Source organism: Ictidomys tridecemlineatus, chromosome 9, assembly GCF_052094955.1.
Source record: "Ictidomys tridecemlineatus isolate mIctTri1 chromosome 9, mIctTri1.hap1, whole genome shotgun sequence".
Taxonomy (NCBI): Eukaryota; Metazoa; Chordata; class Mammalia; order Rodentia; family Sciuridae; genus Ictidomys; species Ictidomys tridecemlineatus.
This window is the reverse complement of record NC_135485.1, coordinates 57405042-57423442: the sequence shown is the minus strand read 5'-3', so window position 1 is coordinate 57423442 and position 18401 is coordinate 57405042. Positions and strand designations below refer to the sequence as shown.

Below are 18401 nucleotides of genomic sequence, written 5' to 3'. Positions count from 1 at the left end.
CAATCCTATCAGCTCCTAACTCAGGCATGTCTCACCCTACTCAGCTTTTTAAATTTACAGTACCTTGGGCACAATGAGGCAAGATCTAAAGGTCTAACCCACTTCTAAGACCTATGTAGTATTTAATCATAATGCTTGACACAGCAGCAATAGTTTTTGGTTCAGCTAGAGAGTCACACTTACAAGACCCCAAAAGGCCTAATCCTCATCAGTTTACTAAGTTTTGCAGAGAAAAAGAAATGCAAGGCAAGGAACATATGCTATTTAGCAGCAGGTGAGCATTAAGTATGGCCCTTCAGTGCAAGTCTTCATAGTCCAGGAATATTCTTTAATCCCCCAAGATTACAGTTAGTCACAAGGAAAGATTACACAGGGAGGTGCAGGAACCTCTGTAGTTTAGTAATCTCATACCACATAAGAAGACAGTATCCTTGAACCTGCCAATCTTGTACAGGATTGATACAGGTCCTGTTTGCCTTCTGGCATTCAACAAGGAGAACACGTGGGTGTGCTGCACCACATTCAGGAAGGCCCCAAACAGTGGCCTCCTGCGGGTATTTATAGTTCATTCACAATCCTCCCAGCTCACATGAACTTTGTCAAGTTAGAAATTTATTTCCCATAGGTTGTGATTCTACCTGTTGTGCGAGAAGATCAACAGGAGGCCAATTTCACAAAAGAAAGGTTTTTTTTTTTTTTAAGAGAGAGTGAGAGAGGGGAGAGAGAGAGAGTTTTCATTGACCCTTTAATCATATACATCAAGGCACAATACCATAAAGTTTCAGAATTTTAGGAATAAAGAAAACACATTAAACCTTTCAGATTAAAAAATAGGTTTCAGGAAGGGGTTTTATAGCCCAGTAAGAGAGTGTTTGATTAGTATATATGATGCTTTGTTTGTATTCAGCACCACAAAAAAATCAAAACAGGGGCTAGGGCTATAGCTCAGTGTGTGAGGCACTAGGTTTGATCCTCAGCACCACATAAAAATAAATAGATAAAGATATTTAAAAAAAACAGACTCATCCAAAGTTTTAGTAGAGTAGCTTTCAACTTTTTTTTACAGAAGTTACAGATTTAGATGTCATTGGAGGAACATCTTCAAGTTTCCAAGGAAAATAATCTCTAAAACAGAAATATAAATTTACAAAAACTACTACTCAAGCAAAAAAGTAGATCTTTCAGATCACAGTCTTAGAAAATTTGCCTCAGTGTATAATTTATTAGAAAACTGGAGAATCCCCAGTCCCACACCACTAAACAAAGGAGTGAATCAAGGAAGAGCTGCAAATGCAAGAAATAAGGAGTCTCTCGTAGGAAAGGTTCCAGGACATTCAGCAAACCTAAAGAGCATATTATAGAGCAGGATGTTGGGGAAATGCAGGAAGAAGAGAAGAGGAAGAAGAGGAGTAGGAAGAGGAGGAGAGAGAAGGGAAGGAGGTGGAAAAAAAGAGAAGGAAGAGGAAGAAGAGAAGGAAAAGTAGAAAATGGGGAAAGGAGGAGGAGGACAAAGAGGAAGAGAAGCGGAGGAGAAGGCAGAGGAGAAGAAGGAAGAGAAGAAGGGGAGGACAAGAAACAGAAGAACAAGGAGGAGGAGGAAGAGGAGGGCAAGGAGGAGGAAGATAAGCATGAAGAGGAGGAAGAATAAAAATGACAGATTATCTGACTGTATTAAGAGATTTCTATTTCTGTCAAATAATTTGGAGATGAATTAGTGATGAGATATTAAAAAAACTCAACAAGTGGGAAAAAACCCTAAACAAACAAAAATCATAAAATAACCCTTAAGCACTGAACAAACAACTCTGATTCAGCTACGACTGGTCTTTGCTACACGGGGAGAACAAGAATGGCAAAATGCACACATGGTGGAGAGGAGGGTGGTAGTTATCAAATGCTTTGGGTTTAGTGACATAACAGCCATTTCTAATTCCCTTCTTTTTTGTCTCCCTACACTACAGAAGCCAGTAAAGCTAATTTTTCCATTTCCAAGCATGTCTTCCAGCTATGATTGAAAAAATAGTTCTAGTAAATCATCTGTAATCAGAAATCTACTAAGGTTTCTGGAAAAGTTTTTACTTTCCTAATTAAATAGGTCGATTTGGCTGTTAACCCCCTTCCCTTTCTGTCTTGGACATAGATCAATGCATACAGCTGCAACAGTTACACTGCAAACAGGAATCCATTCACCAAGGATGGTGAACAGACAGAAAGGTCCTGAGTAACTGATGATGCAGATGAGCCACTGCACTAGACAGGCTGCCTTGAGACTTATTAAACAAATATTATCAGCCAGGTTTTCTGTTGGAGCTAAAAGCAATAAAGAATTCTTGGGCTGGGGATGTGGCTCAAGCGGTAGCGCGCTCGCCTGGCGTGCATGCGGCCCAGGTTCGATCCTCAGCACCACATACCAACAAAGATGTTGTGTCCGCCGAGAACTAAACAATAAATGTTAAAAATTCTCATTCTCTCTCTCCCCCTCTCTCTCTCTCTCTCTCTCTCTCTCTCTCTCTCTCCCCCCCCTCTCTCACTCTCTCTTAAAAAAAAAAAAAAAAAAAAGAATTCTTAACTAAAACATTGTACATGAGGGCTAAGTGCTCATGCTTTTTAGCAGGAATTTAATAGACAGTGTCTAAAATTTTTTAAATGAAGAAATAACATGTTGAAGCACGTTATTTCTTTAGATACATGACAATAAGTACCTGAAAAAATAGCTATAATAATTAAAAATAAATGCCACTGAGGAGTAAGTGGATAGGTAGGGCGGGGATTGCTATTTTTCATTGTAAAGTAGGTTTAATGGTCCACCAGGGGTTCTTGACAATAGCACTACCCTATATTTTAGGTCAGTTAATTCTCTGTTGTGGGTCAGAGTCCCTGACCTCTATCCGTCAGGTGCCAGTATTAGTTCCTCACGTCTTCCTCAGTTGTGACAATCAAAAATATTCTGACCACTGTTAAATGACCCTGCAGATCAGAGCTGCTCTGGCTGTTAACTACTCTTATTATACTATTCTGCTTTTTAACTTTTAATAATACTGTAAATGTATTATTTTGATAAAATTAAACTATGGATAAAGAAACAGTACAAAACAAGCTAGACTGGAAACTGCCAATGTCATTTCTCCTTTCTAACACTTCTCTCCTGGGCCTAAGAAACCCATTCAATTCCTCCCAGACAAGCAGAGTTAAGAGAGACACTTACCACCTAGAAACGCACACTCATAATGGCTGCAGGTCTTGTTTGTGCTTTGAAGGATAAGATTATTGCTATCCCCTTCCCGTGAAACCTGGAAAACCTCACTCAGAGGTATTAAAGTAATTTTTTCATTTTCTTTATCAAAAAACTTTTCAACAGCAATTCCAAAGCATGTGTGGATGGTTAATACAATTTGTTGCTCATCAACTGTTTGAGGTTTGGCTGAGTATGCCATTGTGAAATTGCTAAGCCTGGCTTGGTTTAGCTCTCCAAATGTAAATGAAGTGTCCTGGCTTATTCTATACACCACATTTTTGTAACTTTCCTCACAAGGTCTTCTCAGCAACTGCAGGGCTCTTGTCAGGTAAAAATGAAAAGCTTTGAACTGAAAGTCATAGATATAAGCTTTTCGAGATTTCCCGGCCATCTTCACAGCTTCGTTGAAGAGATGGTAAAAAGGAGTTTGCTGTTGATATTCAGAAACATACGCTGTCAGGGCTATTCCATGGTTATCCTTAAAATTCAAAGGAAGAAAGAGTTGAGCTTTCTGGGCTTCCCATTTGGCTTTTGCATTTTCCCACACAGTCTGTAAGAGCTGATGGGTTGATTTTTCCTCTGTGAGCAGTTGGGGAACATATTTCGTTTCCATCCTGTCAATACATTTCAGGTATTCATCATCAAATGTATTATCAGCCATGTCCAACATTTCAGCCTTCACCTTCAAAGGAAAAGGAAATTAATACTCTTGAAATGAGATATTTAGATATTTATTTATCACTTTGTCTTACATTACTATACCCGGCCTCTCATACCATAAGATTCTCTCCTTACTTACAACCAACTGTGGATATAATTTTTATGCATAAAGCATATTCCATTGCTATTGATGTTTTTTTCCCAGTTATGACTTTTTTCCCTGGGGATTGAACCCATGGGTGCTCAACTACTAAACTGAATCCCCACTCCTTTTTATTATTTTGAAATGGAGTCTTGCTCTATGGTCCAGGTTGGCTTTGAACCTGCCTTAGGCTCCCTAATTGCTGAGATGACAGGAGTGTGCCATTATGCTAGGCTTTAATTATGACATATTTATGTGAAAGAATACATATAAATAGATGAGAGCTATATGAAAGAATAAATATAAATGGCTGAGAACAGGACTAAGCCTGTAACTCATTTACCTGCATACTGTGATGCAGAGGAAACTGAAGAACTTGGGGGAAGGGGGTAGTCCTGGCTTGGAACAAAATCCTTAGCTACATTTCCTCAAACAAGATTGTTGAGAGAGTCTAAAATATCATATGCAAAATACTGTACATGATAGGTAAATATAACGGCAATATTACCTCCTTTTCTTTGGGCATACCCTGTCTCTTGTCCATATGGCATAGACAGTACTGATTTTGCACTTCCAGCCCAAAATATAAGCAAGTGATCAAGGCCTAGCAAACAGAAAATTCCCAAAGGAAGAAAAAGATCTTTCTTCCTCTAAAATCATAGGCCCTAAAGATAATATTGGTTGGGGATTTCTAATAATTTCTAATAATTATCCTTTTAGTTTAATAAAGAATCATTTCTGAAAGTAAAGTAATAAAGACTTAAATAACTGAGAGGGAAAGAGAAAGATAAGGCTCATAAAACATATTTGAGGCCGTTAATCTAGCTGAATCAGAAGACCATGCTTTATACCAGTCATAAAAGTTAATAAAGTCTCTTATTTCTTGAGCTATTTTGAACTATATTACTGTAGCATACATTGGAAAAGGCCTAGTGCATCATCTAAATGACACATATGCTCATATACTGTAAGAAGCAGGGTGGTATAACATTAATTTAAAGCCAGTCAGCTCTGAGTTCAAATTTAATTTCCATTACTAACCAGGTACTAACTACATATGGGAAAGTAACTTGATATTTCTGAGTTCAATTTTTCATTAAAAAAGGATAAAGCCCTTAGCTCACATATCAAGCTTTCAACTAACTATAATTATTGATTATTATTATTTCAGGATAGGAATCATGCATTACACTGCAAGTTTCTCAAGAGCAGAATCTGTATTGAATTTATCTTTAATTCCCAAACACTCAGTATAAAACCTGGCTAAATATTCAAGTGAACTAAATAAGAACCCTATACACTGACTTATGGATCAAAAGTAAGATGAGAAAGTCTGTCCAGGAATACTATTTATGAGTTTCTACAGTTTCTTTTTCTACTACTCCACAGTTTTATGGTACATGGCGACCTACATCTGCTTAAGGATTTCAGTTGGAGACTTTATAGAGAATGGAATATAGTGAAGAGCTGTTAAGTTAGAAGCTTCATGTGAACAAATCATAACAGTGTGTGTGTGTGTGTGTGTGTGTGTGTGTGTGTGAGAGAGAGAGAGAGAGAGAGAGAGAGAGAAACATTTTTTTAAAAAAAGTCTAACCCAAAACTTGATCCTACTATCTCTTTTCTCCCTCATAATCAAACTTCTTGACAGAAATATCTATCCTTGCCATCTCTAGTTCATTTCCATCTACATCTCAACTTTTCCAACCAACATTCCTCCACCTATTCAGCTCTGAGGGGATATTTCTTTTTGTTCTACCTGGTCACTAAATGTTGAGGTTTATTTTTTAAAAAATATCTTTTAGTTGTAGATGGACACAATTCCTTTTTTTATTTTTTATTTTTTTAAAGAGAGAGTGAGAGGGGGGGCAGAGAGAGAGAGAGAGAGAGAGAGAGAGAGAGAGAGAGAGAGAGAATTTTTAATATTTATTTTTTAGTTCTCGGCGGACACAACATCTTTGTTGGTATGTGGTGCTGAGGATCGAACCCGGGTCGCACGCATGCCAGGCGAGCGCGCTACCCGCTTGAGCCACATCCCCAGCCCCCTTTTTTTATTTTTATGTGGTGCTGAGGATCAAACCCAGTGCCTCACACATGCTAGGCAAGTGCTCTACCACTGAACCACAACCTCAGCCCAAAAGTTGGGGTTTCTTAGGCTATTTTTATTCTAATTCTCAATTCTACCCTCTCAGCAATTATGTACACTCTCATAGTTTCAATTATCATCTAAATACTCTGACATGTCTTGTAAATGCCAGATTTACACACCAACTGACTACTTAATACCTCTACTTGAATATCCAAAGAACATGTCTAAAGCCAAACTTTTAAATTAATTGACTGTAATTACTACTGATAACAACCTGGTTCTTAATTTGTGAGGCTTTCCTGGGTAACTCTTTCTTAAGTCACCCTCTGTGTCTACATCATCTCTAAGGCCTAACAAATATTTTCAGAGTTCTTTCCACATGCCAGGCACTAAGTGCTTCATATGAACTATGTCATTTAATCCTCGAGGAAGGTACAATCATTAGAAACTTTTTTAAAAAAGACTTTGAGGAAACCAATATACAGAGAGATTGAGACTTACATTGGGATTTGAATACAAGTAGCCTCCTCCAGAGTCTTGTCCTCTTAGTCAAAATGTTCTGTTGCCTCTCAAGATTAAAAATGTTTCAAATGATAAAGACAACTGACATTTATGTAGCACTTTTAGACTATAATTTTGTTTTCATCAAAACCCTTATGAAAGTCGGGACAGATGATTATTAATTAATATTAATATTTTGTATATTAATATGTATTGATATATTAATTATATGTTATTATTATTTTTAAAATGAGGTAACTAAACTAGAATAAGAAACTGTCTTGATTATTAGCCACAGAGTATCCTCCCGCAGAAATCACTGAGACCCCTACACTCCTGGGTTTGTAGGTCAGTGTCTTGACATGGGAATTTGAGCTTCAGGAGATCAAATCACTGCTGTCTCATAGTCAAGAAATGCACTTTCCTCTGCAGCACAGAATGTACCAGAATGCAGTTTGGGCACCAATGCCTGATTTATCTGCAAGACTTCAATATAAGACATCAGACTCTGAAACCACTTCCCACATTCCTCACCTCATATCAGAGTTGATCCGATATGTTCCTGTCTTTTCCCTTTGCCTCTAACCAGTCTCCACATGTCTAATTTTAGATGTTAAGCCTTTCTGGCTAGACACCACAGCTGATTGTGTGTTCTGTACAGTGCGTGCCTTGAGCAGTGATAAAGTTCACAAATGCCACTAGTACTCAGGGACAACTGAATGGATACTAAGAAACAGGTACAAAAGACTAGGTGAACAAGGTGATTATATATTTTTTTTCTGATTTAGCCATTGAAACAAAAGCTCATACTGATGAAATTCAATTACTGAAAAATGTAATACAAATATATGGAAATGATTTACATAAATGCTCAAGAAGAGAGAGGGTTAAACAAATTACAGAACATTAATAAAACATTAACAAAAGCATTACAATTATGTTGCAAGAGAAAACTTAAAAGTACAAACTAAAACCACAAGATACCACACCCACTGCTATCTTGATAAAACAAAAACAAAAGGAAAATAACAAGTAACACAAAGACACAGAAAAATCAGAATCATAATACATTGTGGTAGGATTAGAATATGGTATAGTCACTATGGAAAATGGCTTAGTAGTACCTCAAAAAGTTAAACACAGAGGTGCTCAGGTGATCCAGCAATTCCACTCTGGGTATATACAAAAGAGAATTGAAACATGTTCACAATTTTGTTAGCATGTAGCAAATAGTGTAGCCCCTGATATACCACTTACATATATATTTCCTGTATGTATGTAAGTAAACATTACTAGGTAATGCTACCACATAGTGTTTGTATTATTCTCCAATATATATAAAAAAGATTGTGATTATATAATTGTTTAAAGAGAAAAGAAGGAAAACTTATGTTCACACAAAAACATGTATACAAATGTTCACGGGAACATGAACATAATACAATAGCTGTAAAACAGGAGCAACTCCCCAGCAGCTTGAGAGGCTGAGAGAGGAGAATCCAAGTTCAAAGGCAGCCTCAGCAATGGCGAGGCACTAAGCAACTCAGTGAGATCCTGTCTCTAAACAAAATTCAAAACAGGACCGGGGATGTGACTTAGTAGCCAAGTACCCCTGAGTTCAATCCTGGTACCCAAACCAAAACAAAACAAAAAGAAAAACAGGAACAACTCAAATTTCCATCAACTGATGAATGGATAAATAAAATGTGTTATAGCCATACAAAAGATATATTATTCAGCAACAAAAAGAATGAGGAACTAATATGGGCTACTACCTGAATAGACCTTGAAAACATTGTTAAGTTAAAGAGACAAGACACAAAAGACCATTGTTTTTAAGATTAATGTCCAGAATAGGTGAATCCACAGATGCAAAGTAGAGTACTGGTTGCCAGGCAATGGGGGAAAGCAGGAATTAGAGCTGCCTACTCACAGGTTTTTTTAGGGTGAAATTTATGAAGTTAAATGGTAGTGATGGTTGCACAACATAGTGAATATACTAAAAATCAGTGAAATGTTCACTTTTAAGTGGTGAATTTTTCAGGTATGTGAATTATTGCTCTTTTTTTTTTTTTGGCTATACTGGGGATTGAACCCCCCAGGAGCACTCTACCACGACTAGAGAGCTACATCCCCAACTGTTTTTATTTTTTCATTTTGAGACGAGGTCTTACTAAGTTGCCAAGACTGGCCATGAATTCATGGTCCTCTTGCCTTAGCCTCCTCCCAAGACTTTGGAATAACAGGCCTGTGCCACCACACCTACCTAGCTCAATTTTAAAAACACACAAGAGAATGTGCAGACAATAGAATATACAATGATTCTCTAGACAATGTATCAAAATATTAAACTAGAAAATAGATAGAATTTTAATAATTTAAGACATTTTAAAGAAGGCATTCAAAATCAGTGTATAAACAGTGATGATGTAGGTGGCTGACATCTGGGGGAATCAAATGAGATATGTCTGATATTTAAATGAAAATATATTATACAATCTTAAATATTTAACTGCAAATAAATACAATTTCTATCAGAGAAAAAAATCTTCATATGAAAAAAGAGTAATTATATAATTTGATTTTAAAAACCATGTAATATATAGAGGATAAAAAGTGTTATCTTAATTTGTCTGAATCCAGCATGAAGTATTAAAGTGGGAATTAGGCAGCTGAAAGTGTAGTAGCCTTTTGATTATAAATAAAAGTGAAATATGTATCTGGTTACATGTAAATGTTAATGGTTGGGAGTAAGAATAATGTAATCTCTTTCTTGTCAGTGCTATCCTGGAGCATGACATCCTTTGCAACTGAGGTCACACAACTGAGTCATCGGAGTTCCTCTTTAAAGCAATGCCTGGACTATACTCTAGACCTTCTGACTCAGAACATGGCCCCATCCATGTAGATTTTAAAATTCCCAATAATTCTGATGTGTGCCACTGGTGTAGTAACACTGACCTGGATACTACTTAGCCCTAGCTTTCTGATTTTGGTATCTTAGTATCCTCATCTGTAAAATGGGGATCAAATGAGATTCTTAGCCATGGGAGAAAGTATTTGGTCAATGACTTTAAATGAATAGACTGCTGTGTTGAAAAGGCTTTATTGCCCTGCCTCAAAGTATATAAATACAAGATATATATAGATGGATTTTCTTACCTTAGCAGTCTTGCAAATAGCCATTTGTCTTGGGAGAAAGACAAGTTTTTCTAGGTGCCATGAAGGAACACTGATATTGTTGATGTGTCTTTGGAAGTGGGGTATGATTGAAAAAGGTAAACTGATATTTTTGGTTCATATGTACACACTAGAAGAAGCTTTTCATAATAAACTACACAACAATAAAAAACATATGTAAACAAACAATATAGCATTACCTTATTTTGGGAAAAAAAACATGATATTTTCAGACTATTTTTTGACATGAAAAGACATGTATCGCAGTATTAACTTAAAAGCAAGGTTAAAAAAAATACTATGTATAGTGTCAATCTATGTTCTGTAAATTACACACACACTCATACACACAGAAATGCCAAAGGATGATATGTACCAAGACCTTAAAGAGTCTTTGCCTCTGAGTGGAGAGATAATGGATGATTTTTATTCTCCTCTTTTTGCTTAATTTTTTCAACTTCCCACAGTTAACATAAATCATATCGGCAAAATGACCAAAAAAACCCCCTACTTGTAATAAATTCATTTACCTATCTTACCTTCTCTTATTTCCATACAGATGCCTCAGGCAATGTTATATCAAGTGTTTCCATTCCAGTGACCCCATACTTCCCATTCCCAACATTACCTGGAAGACGTCCATTAGAATCATGGCTGCCAGAAGCATGGTGACCATTTCAAAATGTCCTGTCTTCATTTTTCTCTTCTAAATTAAAAAGAAATTACAGGAGTTTAGGGTAATAAAGCAGGATGACACTATATTTTCATCCTGGATAGTAGTGGATATCATGATGGTCAGGAAGTGGTTATCAATAAATTCCTAATGAATGCAAGAACCATTAAGTTTCATCTACTTTTCTAACACCTTCATTTTAGAGATGAGGAAATAAAAACTCAAGAGAATTTCAGTGCTCAAGTTTAAATCTGTCCGTTTCTTTATCCCTCCAACATGTCCTCTCTCCTACCATAGTTGCTGATAGACAAACTTGTCCCTCTAAATCTCAGTATGTACAGGAAATAATACAAACTAAAATACCACAGTCTCCAATGGGTACCTTAGGCCCCAGTTTCTAAGAATTCTCCAAGAACACATTCATACACATCTTCCATTCTTCTTCTACCTCAAAGAAGGTAGACAGAGAAGATAAGTAGTGGTACAAAGCAGATTATCAAAGGTGATCGCCTTCTCCATATATTCATGATAAGAAAAGCCTAAGGAAAAACAAGTGTCTCATCAACTTTCTGAAGGCGGGGAAGAGAGTAAGAAAGAACTGGGTAAGCAGCAATTCTAAAAGATTATATAACTCTACTGGCTGAATGCCCAATATTCATTCCAGTATTTGTGATACTGAAAGGGGTAAACAGGAAGATGAGAGGTCCTCAAGAGCTAAAGCCATCCTAGAGCCATTAAGCAATTTAATTAAAGGATACAGCAGGTCAGTCTTGGTTTCTTCCACATACCAAAAAAAAAAAACAAAACCTACTTGTAATAAATTCATTTACCTATCTTACCTTCTCTTATTTCCACACAGATGCCTCAGGCAATGTTATATCAAGTGTTTCCAGAAAAGGGAAGAAATATTAGTGGATAGAAAAAGATCTGGAGGATTCTCAGAGGCAGCAGGCTGCAGAACGTGGGCTTTGAAGTTAGAATCAACATTACTGCACTGAAATGAAACCTCTATTTTATCTTACCAATTACCATATTCTAGATTCTGAAAATGGGAATAAATAACAGATTAAGGGGGATAGTCTTCCTTTTTATAGCTCATTTTGGCCTTAGGTTCCCATCATTCTTCAGAAGCAGTTTCTTTAATTAAAGATGTTAAAATATAGTACAAAATGTCACTTCTGTGTTAAACTTACCTTTCAAAAAAATCTGGAATATAACATTGGATAGGTAGGTACCTGTCACAAGGCAGTATGTATCAAGCAAGCTCTAGATCAGACTTTTCCTTGTAATTCTTCACCTCTATAATCTGAGTGTAAATAAAGTCAAAATGTTTACCTGGATTTTGTGCCTTTGAAGGAGATTCAAATGTTTCTAGATCTGAAACTGACTCCCTGCTTTCAGCTGTGATGAGTGTGTCTTCAGAATGGGATGTTGTTGACAGTGAGAGTTCAGAAGGGAATGCTTTTCTTTTTATAAACACCCCCAGCAGTAGCTTGGCAGTGGCATATTACCCCACTTGTGTTCAGCTATTTATATCTGGCTCCCACACAGTGCCTTGGAATCACCAATGTTAACACTTTAAATTTCCAAGAGGCTTGTAAAGCCACAGCAATTCCCTGTAACCACAGAATGCTCAGTTCTGAGTTCAAAGTTCTGGGTTTCTTTCAGAAAGCAACAACTTCCCATTCCTAACCCTTTGACACTAAGATGTCAGACTAAAGCATGGATTTTATTCTAGCTAGATGATTCACATAACTATGAGGACTTGCTTGTTAATCACTGGCAGAGTGATGGCTATCACCATTCACTTGGCTGGCTTACTATATTTCAGGTACTGTGCCAGGAGCAGGGATACATAAGCATGTGAAACAAACTGAAAAGTATTCACAATCTAATAGCAGACAGGAATGTACATGAATAATCTAAATATAACATGTTAGGAATCCTAAGTATAAACAAAGTCCAGTAAGAATAGGAAAGATTTGATAATGCCTGTGACTATAGTTCCCATTTTTAAAAATTTGTTCTCATTAGTTATTCATGACAATAGAATGTATTTTGACATATTATTCATATTTGGAATATAACTTCTCATTTTTCTGGTTGTACATGATGTGGAATTACATTGATCATGTAATCACATATGCACATAGGACATTAATGTCCAATTCATTCTATATCTTTCCTATTCCCATTCCTCCTCCCTTCCCATCATTCCACTTTGTCTAATTCAAAGTATTTCTATTCTTCCCCATCCTTATTGTGAGTTAGCATCCGCATACCAGAGAAAACATTCAGCCTTGGTTTTGGGGGATTGGCTTATTTCACTTTGCATGTTAATTCTCCAGTTCCATCCATTTACTGGCAAATGCCATAATTTTTTCTCAAATGGCTGAACAATTTTCCACTGTGTGTGCATATTATATGTATCACAACTTCTTTATCCATTCATTTGTTGAAGGGGACCTAGATTGGTTCCATAGTTTAGCTATTGTGAATTGTACAGCTCCCAATTGAGTAAGGTGAATATCTTGGCTACAATGCCAAAGAACACTTTGGACTTCACTGACTATGGGTAAAAAATCTTGAGATGTCCTTCAAAATTCATGCACATTGACATCAAAATACATTAAGAGAATATTTATTGCATCATTTCATAACAACCCAAAACTGAAAAACACCCGAATTTCCACCAACAACAGGCTAGATGGAATTTTATGTAGAATTGAAAATGAACAAACTAATGTATGTTAACAAATCTTATAAAATTTTGAACAAAAGAGAAATAAACATATATACTGTATGATTTATCTTATACATATAGAATATTTAGCAAAACACGTTAATTTCATTAGAAGTCAGAAGAGGCGTCACCCTGGGTAGTAGGTAGTAAGTGGAAGGTATACAAGGGAAGCATCTGGTATGTTAGCTAGGTTTTGATTACACTGCTGTATTATTCAGTTTGTGAAAATTTACCAAGTTGTACACTTATGATATGTGGATTCTCCTGTACATACACATGTATTACCTTCAATGATGCATGAAGGATACCCACATTTATATAATATTTCTCTGCGGTACAGAGTTTGCCCAGTTCTTCTGGACCAACATTACCTGTCTGTATCATGACTGCTGGAAAAGCTTACATTTCTGGCCTAGGCAGAACTTCCGTTATAAACCATGGGAAGAGAGGTGACAACCCTTATTACATTATGTCCTGATCCGATGGAACTGAGCCCAAGTCTGACCCAGCCATAAGTACTAGAGTATATAACCAGGGGGGAGAAGAAAGGACACTGCCCCAAAGCTTACAGTGTTGTAGAAATCTATGCATTTGTTCTTGATTTTTAAAGAAAAAAAATGGATGTTTTAATTATTTTTGTTATAATTTGCAGTCCTATTACTATCAGCATCCACTATGAGCAAAACTGCAGATTAGATATTGGCACTGATTTGCACATTAATTCATACCTTTGTCTGCTTGGTATCTTAATTTCTTACACATTATTTGTCATCATGACTGCCATTCTCCCCTGAAGTCATCCAGCTAACAAATGTGATTCTTTCGTTTGTTATTGTGTTGTTGTTTTGTTTGCAGTATATGTTTATTTTCAGAAACTTAATAGAGTTGCCCCTGGGATAAGACTTTGATATCAAAGATAATACTCAGGAGCATGTGGTAGATGTAGCAAAAACATCACAATTTAGCAGTCATTAGTTGTTGTCATTTGGAATAAGGATAACATTTAATGAAAATAAGCCTTTAGTTGCTCTCTATTTTGACTTGTAAGGATACCACATGAGCTGAATCTTTATTTTTCTTTCATGTTTGATTTTTTCTTTTGCTGAGGATTTTGGGTGGATCTTTTAGAGTTATGTAAATTTATGCCATCATAGCTTTTGCTGTAATCAAAATGGTAATATTAATTCATAAGGTATCAATTAAAAATAAAAACCCAATACACTTTTGTAATTTAAGAATAGAGTCAACAGCCAAAAGAAAATTATAAGAGACTTCAGAAAGATTCAATGGAAGGTCATTATTTCTGACTGCATGTTTACTTAGGTTGCTGCATGCAATATATTTTATATCTAATGTTTAGGGAAAAAACCTTCCCACAAAGCACAAATTAAGAATTTATATACATTATAAATACTGGATTTTTTAAAAGAGTGGTTTTTTAATTCAAAGAACTGGTAATTGACTGCAGGAAGGCAAGTCTCAATCAATAGAATGGTTCTGAATAGGAAAAAAGAGCCCATAACAGAATGTCCTATACTACAACTTATATGAAATCTTGATGCAGAATATTCTTAAAGCAAATTTGTGGATGGTGGGTAAATGCTCTATTGCAATGCTCTATTCTATATTGTACTATTTATTTATAGTAGTAAAGAAATTATGTCTGTGATTAAACTTAACTGATTTAAAGCCTCTGTGTCAGACATTAATGAACTTGGCAATTCCTAAGTCACACATGCGCTCTTAGTTACAATATCCTGGTGCTTATACCATTTTACAAAGTTTCAGACCTTGTCCAGAAAACCAAACAGTTCATCTTAGCTTTCAAATACTAAGACAATAAACAATGTAGAAATAAAATAAATAAACTAGACACTTTTTTGTTTTGTTTTGTCACCAAGGATTGAATCCAGAGGCTTAACCTCTCAGCCACAACCCCAGCACTTTTTTAAGACAGGGTCTTGCTAAGTTGATTAGGGCTAAGTTGCTGAGGCTGGTTCTGAACCTAAGAGTCTCGGCTTCAGCCTCCCAAGCCACTGGGATTACAGGCATGACCACTGTGCTGCCTAGACATTTTTAAAACAAGTTGTATAATGGTAATGCTAAAGAAGTTTCTATACAAAATAAGATAGCCTGGGCAGAGTTGCTGTCTGAATGAAAAACTACCTACTTAATTCCTTGGATTTATCCTATGAAGTGTGAATAGAATTAAGACCTGAAAGTACTACCATGGACTTTTTTTTCAGTGCTGGTGATGGAACCCAGAGTGTTGTGATCACTCTAGTACTAAATTAAATCCCCAGCCCTATGAACATTTAACATTCACTCTTGGGCAGCAGAGAGTAATATGCACACAAACAATTATTGTGTGACTATATATCTTCCATCTTCTCCCTGTGTTTTGGAATTCTGGGGACAATCTGGATATGACATTGCAGAACAGATTTAAGTTGCTGTGTTTATGTGCTGTAGTGTCCTTCTGCCATCGTGAGTATGGCTTGCTTGTTATTTTCTCCAGTGTTTAGTTTTAATCACTGGTTCTCAAGCTACAGTTTGTTTCCAGAAAAGGAAAACAAAACTGTGTGTGTGTGCGTGTGTGTGTGTGTGTGTGTGTGTGTGTGTGTTTGCTGATTAAAAATACTTATTAGATTCTCATCTTTTGAAGTTACCTTCCGAGCTTATTTGGTAATAATTGTTTTTTCCAGCCCAGACATGGTTTAGTTTTTTGGGATTCTGAAAATCTATACAATAAATTTTGCATTAACTATTAAAAATCTTAAGACAGTTTTCAAAAGGTAGCTGAAGATATTTTTTGCTTGTTTTTTTAGGAAAAAAGGAATGATTTCTGCCTGACACAATCTTTCATAATACTTCAATTTTGAAATAAAAGAAAAAATGGTATTTTATAACCAATGTTAGTCAGAAAAATATATATTAATTGAACTAAGAAAATTATTTAACAGATGGGTAACTTAAATATTTTAAAAAAATTTGTAGTTGTGTATAGACATCATGCCTTTATTTTATTTATTTTTATGTGGTTCTGAGGATCAAACCAGAGCACCACTGAATTACAGCCCTAGCCTTGGTAACTTAAATATTTATTTGTGTTTTCTTAAAATGAAGTTAGAGTTTTGTAGCCATGTTACGAAAGATCATATATAACCTGCAGAAATCTACTTAATTAGGTGAATTAAGTAAAAGTTTTGCAATAGCATCCCTCTTCCATATACTAAAGTAACACTTAGATTATAAAAGCTGGAAGATTATACAGCATCAAGCTCAAATGAAGAAAAAAACAAAACAATGGCAAGAAGTTATAAAACCCAAACTTCATTTGGTGCTAAAGGTTGTGAATAAATGTGCCCCCAAGTTCTTAATGCTATGTTAACAGAGAAGGTCCTTCAAAAAATTATTTCTGACCTTCAACTTCACCTAAATATCTCAAGAATAACAGACTCTGTTGTAGCCTCTCCTTGATGTGACACAAGTCACATGAAGTGGCAGACTTTTTGAAAGCTATAACATTTGTTGTTCTATGCGATACTGTTTGTACAAAATGCAGGGATAGGGGGAGACATATGCAGTTTTATTACAGATTCATTTTTAAAAAATATTTATATTTTAGTTTTAGGTGGACATAATATCTTTATTTTATTTTTACGTGGTGTTGAGGATCAAACCCAGTGCCCCTCGCATGCCAGGTGAGCACGCTACTGCTTGAGCCACATCCCCAACCCCTGCAGATTGATTGTGATTGCAAACTTCAGACATTGTGATTCATTAAAATCATTTTTCCAACATCAAATACACATACCTTTTCTTTATGTTGGTAATTTTGTTTATTTTTGCTTTTTTCTTTCTTTTTTTATTTTGCTGACATTTTTTCAATAGTAATGTAGGCTTTGAAGTGAGACAAATTTTTATTGTTCTTTGCAGAAAGATTGTTTTTTTGCTATAAAAAACTAAACATTGACATACTTTTCACCTATTTTGTATTTTATTTAAGGAGAACTCAATCATTAGTAAAGTTGTTTTAGGGAGGAAGTTTCAGGGTCAGAGTCATAATAATATTTTGTATTTTTGCTTGGAATAAATTTTACAATGCTAAAAATTTTATTTGGTACTCTTCAATAAAGGCCCACTTAAGTTTTAAAATAAAATCACTTAAGATGGTTGTGTTTTTCTCCAGCTACATTCAGTTCCACAAGCAGACAGATAATAAGCTGAACCAAGGATATAACTTTTCCAAGCAAAGAAAGAACTGATTTGAATGATTATTGCAATACAATGTGAACTGACATTTCACCAAGGAAAACAGATAAATGACAAACAAGTAGTAAAGATTTTCAACATCATTATATTGGGTAAAAGCAAATTAAAATGACTATATATCCACTAGATTGGCTAAAACTAAAGGCTGACAACATTGAAGGTATGAGGGTATGAAGCAACTAAAACTCTCATGTTGCTCATAGGAATGCAAAAATGGTACAGCTATCTTTGAAAATGATTTGAAAGCTTTTAATAAAGTTAAACATGTATTTACCGTAAGATTCGGGAACTCCCACTTGTGGGAAGCCGTTCTTGCCCGTGATTGGTCTACCTCCCTGACTGGGTGAGGCACTCAGGTCAGCTGTGTCAGAGCTTTCCCCACCCTTTCCAGGTGCAAGGGCCTGTAGATGTGGGGGTGTGACTGACCATTGACCTGAAACCAATCACTGACCCTGACCTTGGAATGCTGTCCCCCTCGACCTTCACTGGATGGAATTTTCCCTTGAATTTTTTGTTCCCCAATAAAAGCCCACTCTCTGGCGTGCTTCCTCCTCTCTCCTGCTGGTCTCTTGTGTAAACCTCGCTACCACATCAGGTAGCTCGAGGCAAGAGCCGGGAATGGCTGTCTCTTAGCTGGGCAAGAAAAAGGTAAATTGAGTTTTATGTGTCTTTATTTTGATCTCACTAATTAACTTCTATGTTTGGAACCTCTAGTATGAAGCTAGGGTGCTCGTAGTATAGGAATTTACTCAAGAAAGATGAAAGATTATGTCCACATGTCATAGCAGCATATGACTATTTATAATAGTCAAAAGACAGAAACAACTCAAATACCAATCAATTGCATTGCCAAGTAGTATTCCATTTAGAATAAAATTTTTAAAAAATAAATAAAAAGGGGAAAGT

General features: G+C 35.9%; 1 protein-coding gene across 5 annotated transcripts in view; it reads right to left on the bottom strand.

The window, feature by feature from the left end:
- Positions 1-18401, bottom strand: part of Art3 (ADP-ribosyltransferase 3 (inactive)) — a 90130-nt gene that overhangs the window by 18153 nt on the left and 53576 nt on the right. For 4 of the 5 annotated variants that reach the window (XM_040292293.2, XM_078021429.1, XM_078021428.1 and 1 more), the window contains exons 2-3: positions 10433-10510; positions 3206-3917 (exon numbers count right to left, since the gene is read on the bottom strand). In XM_040292293.2, the coding sequence (XP_040148227.1) occupies positions 3206-3917; positions 10433-10501 (781 nt within the window). In that variant the 5' untranslated portion in view covers positions 10502-10510. Of the gene's footprint in view, positions 1-3205; positions 3918-10432; positions 10511-11812; positions 11948-18401 lie in introns of those variants that run through there. The other variant, XM_005337257.4, reaches the window with a different exon arrangement.